This window comes from Platalea leucorodia, assembly GCF_965183815.1.
Source record: "Platalea leucorodia genome assembly, chromosome: 2".
In the NCBI taxonomy this organism is placed as follows: domain Eukaryota; kingdom Metazoa; phylum Chordata; class Aves; order Pelecaniformes; family Threskiornithidae; genus Platalea; species Platalea leucorodia.
This window is the reverse complement of record NC_138824.1, coordinates 96,326,136-96,342,504: the sequence shown is the minus strand read 5'-3', so window position 1 is coordinate 96,342,504 and position 16,369 is coordinate 96,326,136. Positions and strand designations below refer to the sequence as shown.

Sequence of the window (16,369 nt, the reverse complement as noted above, 5' to 3'; positions counted from 1 at the left end):
CTGATGCATCAAGCGAGAAGTTCACAGTTTTCATTCAAAGTATACATATCCGGGAGGTGTGGAATGGGGATGTTGGTTCCTTTAAATAAAATGAGTGTTAACAGGAGAAAAAAAACCCAACAACAAATGGCAATGCTTCCATTTTTGTCTTCTATGAACGCATAATGCTGCATGCCACTGGTTTTCTGTTTATTTTCTTTAAAAGAGGTAATCATCTTCACAAACCCATAAATGAATATTGTGAAAAAGGGAGGCTCTGGTCCCTTCTTTGAAAAGCCTCTCCCTGCTGTGTCACCACTACTGACAGCTGCTAATCTTGCATAACAGCAGAGCTGTATTGGTCTGACTTGAGTACAGTACCGAAGAGTTCTTCCCCAACCACATCCCTCCCTGTCCCCACAAATGCCCCACCCATCTTCCCCATCATTATTTTTCCTTTAAAAAAATTCAGTTTCTATTCATATTTGTTCAGTGCAAGAATAGTAGAAGCAAAAAGACATACATATTGCTTGTTTCGGTTCTATAAAGTTGCTAGCTTTCTGAGCCAGACAGCCTCTTCACATACTTCAAAATTTATTGCTTCCGAGAGTCACTCGTCCACACGACACCAGCCAGCCATGGACCCGCACACGCCATGGAACAGTGGTGGAAGTTCTTCGCAACAAGAGCAGCGTGAGCTACAGCAGCCGGGGCTCTCATTTGACTAGGACGAACTTCCCTAGCTGGTTGGAAGTCAGGTCCTCCATCTCACAGTCCCCGTGCTGCAGAGTGACGGCGTCATAGCTTGGAGACTGTGCGGAGAAGCTCTGTTGCTGAGAGAAGGTGGTGCCAACTGGAGAGACGTTGCTGCTGATGTACAGGTGCGTGTCCAGAAGGTGAGCTGCTGAGGACACCGGTGACACGCTGACACCAAAGAAATGAGGTTGGAGAAGTTGGCTGTTGCCAGCAAAGGCCAGCTCAAATGAGTTCTCTCTTTGTAGCTCTGACAACAGAAGAGAATTGGATGCTTTGCAGGTACCTACGCTATCAGAGGAGGGGATGCCATTTGTTGCAGATGTCTGAGAAGTCTGGGGACAAGCTGTCTGGAGTAGCTGGTGATGCTGGAGCTGGAGCATTCTGAAAAAAAATCCAAGGATGGAAGAGGAAGGTTAACTTGCAATTCCTCCTTTCTTGTCCCCACCCCGACCACAATTTCCCATTCGTTTCCTTCTCTCTATCAAACCTCTCCTTACCCAGCCAGTACAATTAAAGCAAGTTGATCATGCCAGGTCAACATGTTTTCACTCGGCTTTTCCTCATGTTGGAGAGGGCAACTATCACCAGAAAGTTATCTAGTCACCATTTGGCCTGCTAATAATAGACGTTCTAGAGACACCGTGTGCAGATAAACCGGAAACTCAATTTTCCATCTTGCTTCTACGGGAATGAAGAGGTGCCACCACACATGATATTTGAGGCCACTGGAACTGTGCCTCCTTTGTGGGCTGTAACTTTTCCAAATTACAAGGTCTCACTTCCTTGCCATGGGAAAATTACAGGAGGAGGCAGAGGAGGAAAGAAATCACTCCCAAAACTAACAAAGAAAAACACAGCTTGCAATGGGGAGAAGTAATGTTTTCCCCTACAGTACCAAATTGCTTCTCAATTCAGCAACCTCCAAATATTTGGATGCCGAGATTTTTCAGTGGAACTGCACATCCTGTCTTACGTATGCCAGTGCAGGAAGCCACAAAGGAAGCCAAGCAGTTTATCTGCTGCCACACAGCAAAGATGGAGGATAGGAATCCCCAGTGACTAAACTCCCCAACCTCTTTTGCTGTGTTTACTCCTCCTCGCTTGCCCCTAACCAAAGTAACCCCAATAAAAACAGCAAAAGTCCTCCTGGCCAGCTTCTCACCTCTGCTGCTGTAGCACCTCCTCCAGGAGGCTTCTTCCCTCTCTGCTGCTCCCGCTGCTGCTGTACATGCAGGTGCTCGGCTGTGTGTGTTGGAAAGGGCTCATGGCACTCCTTGCTGCCCGAGATGAGGAGGACTGACACACCTGCCGAGCAAAGCCTTTGATTTTATTCAAGCCGAGAAACCCCTTGGCTCGAGCGTTCTTCCGCAGCTGCTGCCTAAAAGCCTTCAAGCCTGTGGGACATGAGGAAAAGAAATGCACTTTAATCCTCCTTAGCATTTGCCTAGGAGCCTCCTTTACAGATCAGCCTTTCTGGGCAGCTGCCTTCATTTGCGCGAGAACTGCGCTAGAAGAGACCGTGACTCTTCCGTTCACGTTCACCCCTCTGCCTGATGGTCAGAGCAAAATTTATGTAACGGAACAGGGTTTGGGACAGCTGCACCCTTGTGTAGATGGACACACGCACAGCAAAGGAGAAACCTGATAGAAGTCATGACGTCGTGCACTCCGTATTTTAGGAGGAACGCAGAGCCTGCCATCCCACTCACGGCAGCAGAAATATCTTCATGGGCACGCTGAATCAGTATCTGAGAACCTCTCATCTAGGCACCTTCCTCAGACTATCCAACCCTCCCTCAGGGACCACGAATACAAGAGGCAGAATATCCAGGTGGCTGGCCTCAGTGTAACACTAACACAGGCAAGCAAGTATCCCTGCATGCTACCCTTTTCTAGTGGCAGTTGGAAGGGTGCAATTCGCCAGCAATAAAGCAAGGAAGACATTACCTTGAGTTAATGAGGTATCAGATGCTCGCCTTCCTTCTTGGAAGCTGACAGGCAGGAGAGAAGCACCTCCCATGCAGCCCTGGGCTTGTAACACCGGAGCGTCAGACTGAGAAGCTAGGAAGGGTGACGTCATCCTAGCTGTGGCTGGGCTCCCCGTCATTACTTGACCTGCCAAACAGCTGCTCAGGGCCACGGAGCTGTCATTTGAAGATGAAGTAAGGCAGCTGTCTGAACTAGTTCCCTCTGTGGGGCTTGCAGAAGAGGAAATGACTATACCTATGGAGGGGAAGGAAGGAGAGAAAGAGCATTCCCAAGGTGAGTACAGGAAGGAACAAACATGACATCAGAGCCTTCTGCCCACCTACACTGGCACTAATAAGCAGCTGCGAGCTGCAGAGGTGTCCAGCAACTCGTGTTGTTGCAGGGCTTGACTCCAGCAAGAGGTCATCAATGCATAACCTAAGTTTGGGCTCCCATCCAGCTGACAGGGCTCTGCCAGCAACTCCAGCACCGCCAGGGCATGCTGGATCAGGCCCACAGCGTTCCTTTAGCACAACAGCTCTGACATGGGATTACTGTTTTGTGAACCATTTTGCTTGTTTGTTTAGTTCACGGGGTCTGGATGTGTACCAAATAGATGACCTTTTTTTTTTTTAAATTCAGGCACCCCCACCTCCCCCGGTACAACAGCAGAAGCAAGCAGAGAAGGGTTATGTCCTGCTTGTGAGAATGCTCCCCTCTGAAGTGATCTAGATGAAACACAACAGTGCACCGTCTCTTCCTTAAGGGCCATGCTTATTTATGGGAAGACAGAACTGTGGAGGGCAGAGTACAGACCTCTTTTCTGGGCTTTCCTACCCCAGTCAAGGTAAAATCAGCACATACTCCCTAGGCGTTTGTCCGCTATGGCACCCCTTCTCTGTCCTTTTCCTCTAACTACGGACACCCGTCATCTCTCCCAGACTTACTTACATGGAGGGGCATGCTGATAGAAATGTGTGGTCACTTCAGCCAGCGTGTGCCTCCTGCTGGTGTTGCTAGGGATGCGGATGGGGTGGTCATACGCCTTAATTTCATCTTCCAGCTCCTTCTCTTGCCTTACTTCTTCACTAATGGTGGTCTCCAGCAGGCTGTTGGGGGAGATGGAGCGGTTCCGGAAGAGCCCGTTGAAGTTGGGATCCACAGGAAAGAACACAGGCTGCAAAACATGTCAGATCACAGACTGAAGGGTGTTTCACTTATTTCTGCACTACCTTTTAATGCTCTTCACAGCCCTGTGGCATGTCTTCAGTAGGCGTACTGTTTGAGAGGCTGCTACGACACCATGCCCAAATGTCAAACCAAAGATTGGAGGGAGACAACAACAGAGTCACAACCCCTGTTGTTTTGGATTGGCAGAACAATGGGGGGGGGGGGGGGGGAAGTTTAGCTGAGAACACCAACCTGTAATGGATTGCTCATGTCACAGTCCATTTCTGCCTGCAAGGATGGCTGAATCAGGCTCTGAGGTTGCTGGTAAAGCAGAGATGAGCGCAGGGTTTCACTAGTGAGACTGTCCTGAGGCATCTGGAGAGAGAGAGCAATGCACAGAAGCCATCACATACACCGCAGTTCCACATGACCTTTCAGATACTGGAGGCTCAAGGAATTTCAGAGCCACCTTTCATGCAAGCTTTCTCCACGTACTTTCTACGAAAATTAGCAAAGCCAGTCTTTCAATGCCAACATAAACACAAAATTCCTTCTCTGAGTTAAGCAATTTAACTGGAAGTACAATTTGAATAGGCACACAGAGCACACTTTAAAGGGGGTGGGGGTGAGGAAAAGGAAAAAGAATGTCAGAAAAACACACAAACTGACTCATGGAGTACTTCTGAGGATCCTATGGGGTATGTAACAAAGAAGTGTAACTGATACATGCCTAAGAGGGCAAACTTCCAGGAGAAGCCAAATCTTCTGGCTCATTATTGACCTGCACGGGAGGCAGCCTATTCTTTGGACCATGACCCACAGTCACTTCTTAGGAAACAGGCCATTAGTATTCAGTCAGCCTCCTGCTGAAGAACAGTAGGCTGCGTCTTATCAGAGGGCAACAATATCAGAACTGGTTTTCAGAAGCCTGAGAGTTACCACCTTGTCTCTTCCCATAGCAAGGGGCAGAAAAAAAGAGAGACAACAAACATAGCCTCCCAGGTAAGTAATGCCCTTCCTTACCTCGACAGTGCTGATCTCGGAGCTCCTTGGCCTTTGCTGACGGCCAGTTGCTGGACGACTCGATAGCTGGCTGCTTCGATACTCTTTGAGGCGCTCCAAGAGCAGGTAATAAATTGCCGCAAAATGGTTGTAGCTGCTGTTTTGCAGAGACTAGGAGACATTGAGAGGACCCTTGAGCTACAGATAACTCAGGATATAAGCAGACAAAACTCATCACTAAGGCCTCATAATAGTGCAGTCAAAAAATAAGTAAAAATCCAGAAGGGCAGGGAAGATTACTACACTGTGACACTGGATCAAGGCTAGTCACTGAATGACATATATATGACTGCACCATTGGCATCCTGGTAGTCATTGAAGATGTATCTAAGGGGCAAGCACTTCTCACCTCAACAGTTCTCTGCCTGTCGATGCCAAGTGTTTGCATGATCCCAAGGACCTGTTCGTTGTAGTCACCGAGGTTGGAGTTGTAGTTTTGCATGGAGAAGGACAAAGACTGCTGCTGTTGAAGAGATGGGTCAGCTTGCATCCACTTGTGCTGCTTTATTTGGGAAATGGTTATTCGCTTGGTTGGGTCCACAACCAACATCCGTCGGATTAGTGTTTCACAGTCTGAATGGCAAAGATGATAAACTCATGAGCAAGGGGTAAAAATAACAGCCCAGCCCCAGGTCACTGCTCTAAGAAACCTTCCCAGCAACAGTGTATGATGTCTGTGAAAACAGGAATTAAAGATTTCTGAGCAGGTGATGCCTGGTCTGACTACCAGATAGTCAAATCAGCACAAAAGAGGTCCACATACATTTCATAAAAGCAACACGTCACTACAGGAAATGAAGCTGTACTGGATACCAGCAGGTTTCAGGTGGCCTTGCACCTTGTAGGAGAGCTCGTTTTGAGTGGATGCAGGTTTAATGACTTTACATTCACTTAAAATAGGTCAGAATTTAGTACAGAACCCCATTACATACAGCTTCCTGGTCCATGTATACTGCTTATTTGTTTATAACCAGGGAATCAAAGCCGTTCGCAGTTATAACTGATAAAGGTTAGACTTCAAAAGATACTCTTCACTTGAAGAGAGAGGCACATTCATTTGTTTTCAAATCCAAATCAGAGAGAGGTGATAATACTCTTCAATTCCTTTTTCTCATCAGGCTGTTCAAGTACGAGTGTTCAAGAAACAGTGATAAGTCCCACTATTTCTGCTCTCCTTGACAGCATAGCCACACTGAAATATACCCCTTCTGCATAGTTAAAATATCTCAGGAGAACTGCACCCATCTCAGCATTGCAGGCTAGTCTCATTAAAATCCTGTTTTCTCTCTTTTGTGACCAATTATTTGTCCAACTAGGGTGTCAAATATTTTTGTCATCCATTAGAGATACTCCAAGAAAGGAAATGAGAGCCTTTTAGATGCACCATAAAGCAGACCCCAGAAAAGAAAACGTGCAACCAGCCCCTGAACTTATTGTAAGCACTGCCCTACAGAAATTACTGGATATGTAAAGACAAAGTGATTGCCAGCTGCAAAACCAGTCCCATCTGTCACTGCCTCAAGAAGGAACAGGACAGCTATTCCTTTATCTGTAGCCCCTTTTCTAACATTAAGGATCTGAAAAAAAGCACCTTCGGACATGAAGTAAGGGATGCGGAACCGCCCCTCCAGCACTCTTTGCCTCAGAGTTGGTAAATTGGGTCCATCAAAAGGCAGAGAACCACAGACAAGGACATACAGCACCACCCCAAGGCTCTGTCAATAGAAAACAGCACAGCATGTGAGTAACTCCAGTAGAAGCAATGATTTCGAAAGCCCACAGACCCTCATGGAGTGTGAAATGCAATTTCTAGGGAATATCAAGCTCACCCATATATCAAGGTGAGGTCCTTCATATTCTTTGCCTTCAAAAACTTCTGGAGCTGCATAGGGTGGGCTTCCACACCAAGTGGAGAGGGGCTCTCCTGACTTGTAGAAGTTTCCAAAGCCAAAGTCTGGAATGAAGGTAAAAGTCTGGGGTAAGACATCACTCAACCACATACTAATATTTCAGAAGTAGCAGAAAATGAAGAGAAGGGAGCAGATGTATTGCTTTGTTCTCTGCCTGTTCATTTAAGCTATTCCCTTTTGTCCAGAGGATATGTTCAGAGAAATATCAGTAACTTTTGTTTTATTTTCAGTTACCATAAATACATTTATAGGATGATCCTAGGGAGATTGAATTTGCCTACATGCCTAATGCTGTTTATAGAGTAACCGCATATTTCTTATTACCTGCTAACTTGATATTCATGTTAGCATCTAGCAGAAGGTTCTCTGTTTTGAGATCCCTGTGCACTATGTGGTGGCTGTGACAATATTCCACCGCTGAAAGAATCTGCCAGAACTTCTTCCGTGCTTCGCTTTCACTTAAGTGCCCATTGGAGGTCAGATGATCTGCAAGACAAAACAAAAGAGGCGGAGGATTTAGAAACACCTGGAGGAAATTTTTCATAATCCCGCAGGTGCTGCACTCGCTGTTTGACAGCTGACAACACCAAACCTGGATTTTTAATCAGAATATATGTGTTCCTCAGGAATGACAACAATAAAGCCACAGTTTCTAAATCTAAAGAGCTGTTAGCGTGGGCAGTGAGGACTTACCAAACATTTCTCCATTCTTTGCAAACTCAGTAACAATGTAAAGCATATCCTTTGTCTCCATAACCTGTGAAGACACAAGAGAAGACATGCTTAAAAAAAATGCAGACCTCTGTAGTTTCACTCATTTTTCTGAGTTTTCTCAAACATATCAGTTCAATTATTTATTCGCCACAGCAGCTGGCAGTAAAGGCATCTAATTTTGCACCACAATGTTCTTTCCAAGCAAACTGGTAATGAAAAAGATAACAAATCAATGCTTATGTGCCTACAATATACAATGGCTCCCCGCGCCATTGTTCTTCTCACCATTACCATGCCACCTAATCTCCATAAGATAACTGATGAGCATTTCAATAATTTCATACACTGCCCTGAATTCCTTTTTTGTTAAAATACGCATATATAGTTTACAATTCATTTGATATACTTTGAACATGCAAAGACACTTGAAGTTTACATAAAGTCGCCTTTGTTTCAAGGCTAGCAGGTACTCAGATCAGGAGAGAGATTTGCAACTCGGACAAATCAAGAAGTAGTATCAAATACCCCGCTCCCATCTGGTGTTGGCCAGGGACATGGCACGCCTCCCATGCAAGGGACAATAGGCTGTTGTTTGTGTAACGGCAGTGCTTGATGCACATCGACAACTGTCAATATATCACCCAGCATTCACCTATCAATCTAGTACCAACTTCCTTTGATACTTGTTAATTTTTTCCTTTGGAGGAAAAAAAAAAAAAGAACTAAATACCAAACAACGAATGAGAAACGCTGAGCATTTCCAAATTCATCTTCAGTTACTATGGCACATCTTTCAAATGTTACAGTTCAGATTTTAAAACACAACATTTCCCTGGAATTGGACTCGCAAGGAGCAGATATTTTGTTTTGGAAGCAGAAGGCTCACAACAGGTTAACAATGAAAAAAGCATCAATGCTACTTCAAAGGCTGCAATTTCCAGGATCCTAACATGTAACCTTTCTGGGAGACTCTTGTCCTCCCCTCACTACAAGTACACACAGACACAAAATGAAAATAAACAAACAGGGAGCAAAGGAAGAGAGGTTCCCAGTTTAAAAAACCTGAAGGAAAGTGCTCTGGGCAAGTTGCCAGCTGGATGAAATTAAGACGCTGTGCTGAAACTAAAACAATGATGAAATAATACAAGAACACACACCCTACATTGGTATGTCATCTAATTCCATCCCAGCTTCTCAGTCTCCACCAAACAGGTAAAGCATCAGTTACAACAACAAAGAAAAGAAAACTTCACTGAAAAGAAATTATGGTCCACTACCAACGTCATTTGGTCCATCAAGTGAAGTGGTTCAACTAGATGGAATTTAACCTGCTTTTCTAAAAGCTTCGAAATAGTATTTTCACCCGCATCATTCCACTGAAATGAAATCAACCAAACTGTTAGAATGTTTCTGTATATCCTATACTGCCCTACGGGCACCAATGACGTCAGATGTTAACACAGAATAATTTTTGTTATGATGGTTAATACTATAAATATCAAGCACTTCATGTGTGTCAAGGTCTTTAAAAATAATGCCTTGCCTAAGCACCTGCCTTACTGGCTTTTCAGCCTTACACATTAATTAAACTTTTTTTTTTCTTTTTTTTTTTTTTAAGCTAACAAACCCAACAGTAAGATTGCAGCTGATAATAAGGTTTACTACTGCACATGGACTTTCAGACCTGCTGCTTCATCCATCTATTTCTCTCCCCTCCCCCGCCCTTCTAGACAGGTCCAGACAGACTGCGATACCTCATCTTCTTCTTAAATCCACATGGCACTATTTAAGATGATTAAGAGGAACTTACACCAAATGCTAATTAGATCAAATATTTAGAATTTGCAAAGCAGTCCTTGCTCACTAGACAGCTGTGATCCTGTTTTCTGCACAACACATTAATTTGTTCTTACTGTTAAAAATGCCCATCAGTGCAGAAACCGAACAAGCCTAAACCAAAATTCATGTTGCGAAACTCTGCAAGGGGAAAGATATTTAAAATTCACTTTCAAAACTACACATATTGGAACAGAATAACCAAACGGGTCTTTTTTTGACATATTCTAAGATACCAACATTTACGGGCTTTTTCTTTTCTTCTTAGATTAGAATTCTAATTCTTAGATTGATTTGGTTTCTTTGTTGTTGATTTTAAATCCCTTCCACTTATGGCAAACTCAACTTTTGTGCTTTCTTCTCCGCTATCCTACACAAGTTTAAGTCCTCCCCTTATCAAAAGCATGTAAGAAGTTCCAGTCCTCTAAACTGGAAAAGCAGAGGAGTTAGGAAAGGCAAGTTAATCATAGAAGCTCAGAAAATCAGTTCTGAAAGAAACTTCAGCTTCGTTTTAATTGTAAATTTTACAGTGTGTTTTGTCAAAAAGCTGTCCAATGTATCACAGTCTTGTTCAAAGAATGATGAATGACTTTTAAAAAACCCAGTTAATTTTAAGTGTTTTTCAAAAAGTATTTCACTATGCATTCTCTCTGCAAATATTTCATGCAAAATCATGTGCAAGAGAAGAGCACAAGCATATCTCATCTGCATGCCGCACTTCAAAGCTGACCCCTTACCTGATATAGCTTGATAATGTGGGGATGATTCAAAAGCTTCATTATCTGAACTTCTCTATAAATCTTCTCCAGATTGCTTGGGTCTAACCTTGTTTTGTCAATTATTTTTATTGCAACCTGCAGATTTAAAAAATAATAAAATAAAGTAACCCCAGACATTAAAAAATAGGTACTGTTACTCTTAAGGTCTCTTAAAAAAAAGAAAAAAAAAAAAAAAAGACATCCCCCCCCAAACTCACAAAATCCAAGTAAAGTAGCTTTTAAAGTACGAGCTTGACAAAGCTGATTCTGTTTTCCTGAACTGCACAGAATTCACGACACAGAACATTTTCATTTTCCTTTTCTACGTCAAAGGATTACACGTAAGGTAGTGAACAGAACTGCAGAAATTAACACTGGACAGGATTCGGTAAATCTTTTAATCCATCCCATGCCACTGAAAGACAGATTCCTGTAACAGACTGTTTTCTACTGTAGCGACCGATATGATTTTGACATGCACTACAAGTGGAAATATGGTTGCGTGCCCGCTAATAAAGTATTTCTGCAAATAACACTTCAAGTTCTTTGTTCTTGAAAGGTACACATTGAATGAAAAAATTAAACCCGCCTAAAGTCTTCAAAAGATCCTTAATTTGTTGGACTCTAGCAAACTGAGACAGAGTAATTCAGTGAAGCCACCCTAACACTCAGAAATGCTGGTTTTTATATATTCTTGCTCTGTTTTAATTTTATCTGAACTCTATGAACACACCGGGAACTCTAGGAGCTGCTACCAACAGCCACATCGGCTGCTGGTGTACAGTCAACAAGCCAGCCCGCCGGACTTTGCGAAGCCCGCTGCCGCTCCCTCCATCTCCGATGTCAGTTCACTTCGCGCCGCTTGCCGAGGCGGCCCGCGGCTGCCGGCCGGGCAAGGCACGGAGCTCTTCGCCCCCCGTCCCCCCGCCAGCCCCGGCCTCCGCACCCACCTGCGTTTTGGTCACCCTGTGCCTGGCCAGTTTGACCACCGCGAAGTTGCCTTTTCCCAAGGTCCTCTCGATATCGTAGAAGCCGACTCGCAGAGGCCGCTGCTGGGCTTGTCCGGCGGCGGGCACGGCGGTGTACTCTGACATGATCACCATGGTTTAGGCGGGTGGCGGGCAGCGCACGCCGCGCCTAGGAGGGGAGCATCCGCGCTGCCCCGGGGACGCGGGCGCTCGCACCTGCACGGAGACGGCACAGCACAGCCCGTCAGCCCCGGCCGCCGCCGCCGGGCCTCCCTCGCAACTCCGCGGCTTCTTCCCCGGCCCCGGCGCGGAGCCGCGGCCGCCCCGCTCACCCCCGGCCGCTCGGCTGCATGCTCGCCGGGCCGGACCCGCGCGCGCGCCGCCGCCGCCCCGCGCGCCCCCTCAACCGCCGCGCGCGGCCGTTGGCCAACCGTCGGAGCCGGCCGTTGGCCAACCGTCGGAGCGGCCGTTGAGCCGTCGTACCTGGCGGGCGGGCGGGCGGGCGCTCTCCGCGGCTGCTGGCGCCGGGTTGTGCCGCCGCCGCCGCCGCGGTGGGCTGTGTGCGCGCGAGAGCGTGCGTGAGTGTGTGCGCGTGTGCGCGCGTGTGTATGTGTGTGTGTGCGTGCGCCGGGGGGCAGGCGGGAGCACGCGGGATGTCCCGGCCCCCCGCCCCCTCCCCTCCCGCCCCGCTCCGCCGGCCCCCCTCCGCGCACACCCCGCCCTCCCTCCCGCCTCTTCCCCCCGCCCACCGCCGAAAGCCGAGACGGGCCCATTGACGTCACTTTGACGCCAGAGAGACGCGCGCCCAGGCGCGAGGCTGAAGGAGAGCGAGACACCGGGCTGTTGCCAAGGAACGGGCGGCGCTGACGCGCGCGCTGATGGAGCCGTCGCCCGGGAGACGGAGGGGCGGTGACGTCAGGGCAGGAGGGGGGGGACAGTCGGGGGGGGGGGGGGCGCTCTGCTGTCACGTGACGCCTCCCTTCTCCTGGCGGGGTCGCCCCCTACCGGCGCGCCGCCGGCGTCAACCGTTGGCGCGCGGGGCGCCGGCAGCCGTTAACCGTCTCCTGGCCGTTCTCGTCTCCCCTGTGCGCCCTGAGCGCCCGAGGCCGCCGGCAGCAAGAAGTTGGGCTCGCCCACAGCCGCGGTGCCCTGCCGAGGGCTCGGCGGAGATGTGGAGACTGCGGACGCCGCGCTAACCCCGCATGAGGGGGGGCAGCGCCCGGCCAGCCCCGGTGACCGCCCCCCGGCCCTGCCGGCTGGGGTGCCAGGCCCCCCGCTAGCCCCATCCCAGCCACCGAGACAGCCCCCGCCCTCCGTCGGAGCCCGCCGGGGTGTGGGGCCACCGACAGGGACCGTCCCGCTGGCAGCAGGGAAAGCGCGGCTGCAGCCCGGCGGGGGACATTTTTTCCTAGTCCCAAAGCACAAGCCGGGCTGTGGCCGCCCACCCTTTGCACCAATGCCCGCGGCGGGATACTGACCCGCCTTCCCGCGCGTCGCACCGGTTTCCCTTCCCGGTTGTTTGCAGGGCGTGATGGCGGGGGGCTGCTGCTGACCAGCCCCTCTGGCACTCAAAACTGGGGCCAGCCCGGCCTGGGGCCAGCAACCCTGTGGGTCCACCGGCTGGGCACAGACAGATAAGGAAGTAATAATAAAGAACCTACATATATATATGCAGTCCTGTGATACTTCGGCAACTTACTCCTATGTTCTGAATACACCTGCGGCTGTTACCAGTCTGGAAGCAAGGCTTGGGAAGTTACCCTTTTGCACGCTGAGGCTGAAGGAGGCTGTTTGGGGTTGAACCTCAGCATCCTAGAGGTGCCCACGAGGTTCCTCTCAAGGTCAAATGTGAAGTGGCGGACAGCACCAGGTTCAAGCTTGCAGGTCGTCAGCTTTCACACAGTAAGTGGCCAAAATGTTTGCACATTTGGTCTCAAATTCCAGTTTAGCCTTGAATATAAGTAAGTCTTGAATGGTGCCTGCCACATCTGTTATTCAACTTCTCTGTTAGAGTCAGCCTAGGCTTTTTTCAGACAAGTCATTCTCCAGTTGGGCTCCTGAGTGGAAACTCCTCCGTCTTAGTCTGAACCCCTGGCCTGACCATCGTGGCCCATGGCACACTGAGCAGTGACCCCCTTCTTCCATCCAGAGGCACCATGCAAATCGGATTTGCCGGACTGCTTGCAATAAGGCGGTGCCTCGGGTGGAAGAGGTAGAGCTCTGCTTCACGCTGAAGATTTCAAAGCCATCGGTACGATTGTTTTCACCTGTAGTTGGTGGTATCCTTAGGGTCCGTGAATGACTTCTAAAGGGCTCAGGAGGGTCCCGCTGTGGGCGGAAAGCAAGCTTTTTGGCAGTTTTTGTAAATATAAAGACGGGATGAGAAAAACGTGGTGCTCTATATAAATCAAATTACATGATATATGAGCTGCGTGTCATCAACACACTTGAGAGATCCATCGGGACCCTCTAGGGAAGCAAGCAGGACTTCCTCTGCTTCTCTTACCTAATGAACTACGCTGCTTGCGTGCCCTGCCGTAGCGTGGGTGCTCGCCCTTTGGGACGCCGGCTACGCTGCAGGCTCTTTCTGCTGCAAACGTGGAGAAATAACACCTGAAATTAACCCCCAAGATTTGTTTATCTTGACCACGGCACAAACCTCGTGCTGTCCTATGCTTATGGACTGCGAGCGGGCAGAGTGGCAGCCTGCGGGGCGCGAGGGGCGCTGGGAGCGGGCGGCGGCTTGCGGAGCTGGTGGCCAGGAGCCGAAGGACAGGAGCTGCTTACGGGGAGGCAGTGGTGTGACCCAGGTCATGGGACAGCCGTGCCGTTCGCTGGGTAAGGGGGGTGATAGCACGCAGCCCGCCCGGCCTGTGGTAACGTTCAATTAGTGCTTACACAGTGCCTTGAATAACTCGCATGAAAAGCTGACTTGTTATTAAGCTAACAGTATATTCTCCGTGGAGCTCGTGAAGAGGAGGTGACGCACAAACAGCACATACAGTAGCAACTGCATGTGAACAGTGCCCCAGGAGTTATAAAGACAAAAATTACCTTAATGATGGTTCCTCTGGCGTGGAGGGATTTTCCTCCCTCTAATTATCGTTGCTGTTTTCATTTGAAACTGATTAAGTGTTTTAGGATGGGAAGCAGAACTGGTCTTTTTAGAAAGAACGCTCAAGACAGCCAGCCCCAGCTAGGAGCGTAACTTTTTTTTTTTCTTTTTAAAGGACTCATAATTTTTTTCTTCTCAAATGGGAAGAAGTGGACTGTATTTGGTGCTCTGCCTAACATCTCACGATTTTTCCATCCTAAGGAGAGGCGGACACCTGTGCCGTGGGACTGCCCGCAGAGCGTAAGACCTCACCAGAGGGCTACACTGAGGCGAATCCACCATCCTGATTTTAATGACCTGCATCAGATGGAAGAGGCAAGAAGAACTGGCAAGTGTTACTATCTGTGGAAGGTACTTAGGCAGACCTGCAATCTCCAGTCCGAAGGGTGGGGTACCTACAGCTGCTGCAGTGGAGGAGGGAGCACATAATTTTCAAGAGTTATAACACTATTGTGTGGTTTATTGAGAGTTAAATTAAAGATCTCCTGCATCTATCGCTCTCAGCAACCTTTCGGTATTTCTCTTCCGTTTTCATACATACGGGTCACAACAGCTTCCAGCAGTGCTGCTTAGAAGCAGCTATTGCACAATTTTGGTAGTGTCATAATTACATTGTTTTTCTGCCACTTTCACTATGAATTGATACTGTCAAGGCATTACGAACCTCTTACGCAATCCCGTTTTAACATCCTAGAGGTGCTTCTGTTGGGAAGGTTGATGCTTTTAGAATTTCTGCTTTAACACTTTTGCTGCCCTCTGGTGTTTTGGATATCCTGAATGAGGAATCGCCTCAGAGAAACATCCATGGTCAGGAGCGGTATAATTGTGGAGCCGACTTGTACATAACGAGGGTAGAAAAGCAAGGAAAGTGGAGAGGTACTTCCCAAAGCTTCTCCACCAGGATGATCCTTTGATTTCTCTAGGAAGAGGGAGAAAATGGATGGACGCAACTGCTAAGTTTTTCCATCGAGGTACTCCTCCCTAAGGGTGGCATGGTCTATGGGTGGGAATATGCATGAAGACTGCTGCCTTCCAGAACTCATCTTGCAGATATTTCCAGCAATTCAATCTTTAGTCATTTCACTCAGCATTTTCTATCAGTTTCAAAACAAACTAACAACAATAGCAACTTTCTTCACTTGGCGAAAAAAAAACCAAAACAAAACCGAGAAACAGAAGCATTCTTTTCTACCCATTTCACCCTCCACAGCTGAAGTCAGCCTGGTTTGCTGTGGTAGGATTCCTGGAGCAGTGCTTGCAGTATAGCTGTATTTTTCTCTCTCTTTTTTTTTTTTTTTTTTTTTTTTTGTTTTCTTGGTCCAGAAAACACAAGTGTGATTATTTTGAAAATAAGATTTGTTGGGCTATTTTCAGCATCCCGTCATTTACACAGTTTAATTGAGTAAAACCTTGCTGAAGTCAATAGAGTTGTTCCTGGTCACACCAAGTCTGACTCTGGCCTGGAGAAAAGTAAAATAGAAGGTGTCATGTTCCAAAAAGTACAGTGACATTTAAAGTAAAGAATTTGAGATAATCAACTAAAATACTTGTAGGCTTATTTTAAAGACAAAAGCATAATCTTGAAAAAAATGGTGCATGACTACTTCTAATATGACTTCAAAGTGCCTTTGAATTTGAAAAAAATCTAGGCTGCCACTGCAATTTTGGGAAAAATACTTCAAAGTTAGCATATCCTTACTGAGGCACCACAATGGTATCCAGAAATATATTTCAGACCACTGGAATGTCTTTGGTCATAAGATTGCATCAGAGTTACATAATTATGATCACAACAATGATCTTTTGTCGTTAATGTTTATGACATTTCAGAATTAATGAGGCGATGACATTTCACTGACATAATACATTGAGCTTGTTTTGCAGAATAAAGGTACATAGGGCTTCTCTTCAGCATTCATCCTTATCTAGGGCTATGAAATAGCTTTTTAAAGGGTCAGCACCAGGTATGTTAGGGTTCTTTACTTTCCTAAATATAATGTGCTATAAAATCTACCGTTAATACCAAGGCTCGGACTGTTTTTGTTTGTATTAAGGGAAGTACAAACACAGAACAAACAAGGTGGTCTATGCCCTTGAGAGCGTCTTTCTTTTATTGTAATCATTTCCCTTCCG

The 16,369-nt window shown here is 47.3% G+C and overlaps 1 protein-coding gene across 1 annotated transcript; it reads right to left on the bottom strand.

The window, feature by feature from the left end:
- Positions 1 to 425: 425 nt before the first annotated feature.
- SIK1 (salt inducible kinase 1) lies at positions 426 to 11,732 on the bottom strand. Its single transcript, XM_082337829.1, has 14 exons — positions 11,605 to 11,732; positions 11,104 to 11,337; positions 10,133 to 10,249; positions 7,539 to 7,602; positions 7,170 to 7,331; positions 6,765 to 6,889; positions 6,527 to 6,650; positions 5,285 to 5,508; positions 4,897 to 5,046; positions 4,126 to 4,248; positions 3,655 to 3,880; positions 2,683 to 2,958; positions 1,898 to 2,129; positions 426 to 1,116 (listed from the first exon to the last, which is right to left on the bottom strand). The coding sequence occupies exons 2-14, from the start codon at positions 11,254 to 11,256 to the stop codon at positions 696 to 698; spliced, it is 2,397 nt and encodes a 798-aa protein (XP_082193955.1). The 5' UTR covers positions 11,257 to 11,337; positions 11,605 to 11,732; the 3' UTR covers positions 426 to 695.
- Between the last annotated feature and the right edge of the window lie 4,637 nt (positions 11,733 to 16,369).

What these genes read in the sequence shown, in the direction of transcription:
- SIK1 (XM_082337829.1), bottom strand. Translation starts at nt 11,256, where the DNA reads ATGGTGATCATGTCAGAGTACACCGCCGTGCCCGCCGCCGGACAAGCC. An exon ending in ACATGAGCAATCCATTACAG is followed by an intron (nt 3,881 to 4,125) that starts GTTGGTGTTCTC and finishes CATGTTTTGCAG; the next exon opens with CCTGTGTTCTTTCCTGTGGA. An exon ending in CTATCAGCATGCCCCTCCAT is followed by an intron (nt 2,959 to 3,654) that starts GTAAGTAAGTCT and finishes TCCCCTCCATAG; the next exon opens with GTATAGTCATTTCCTCTTCT.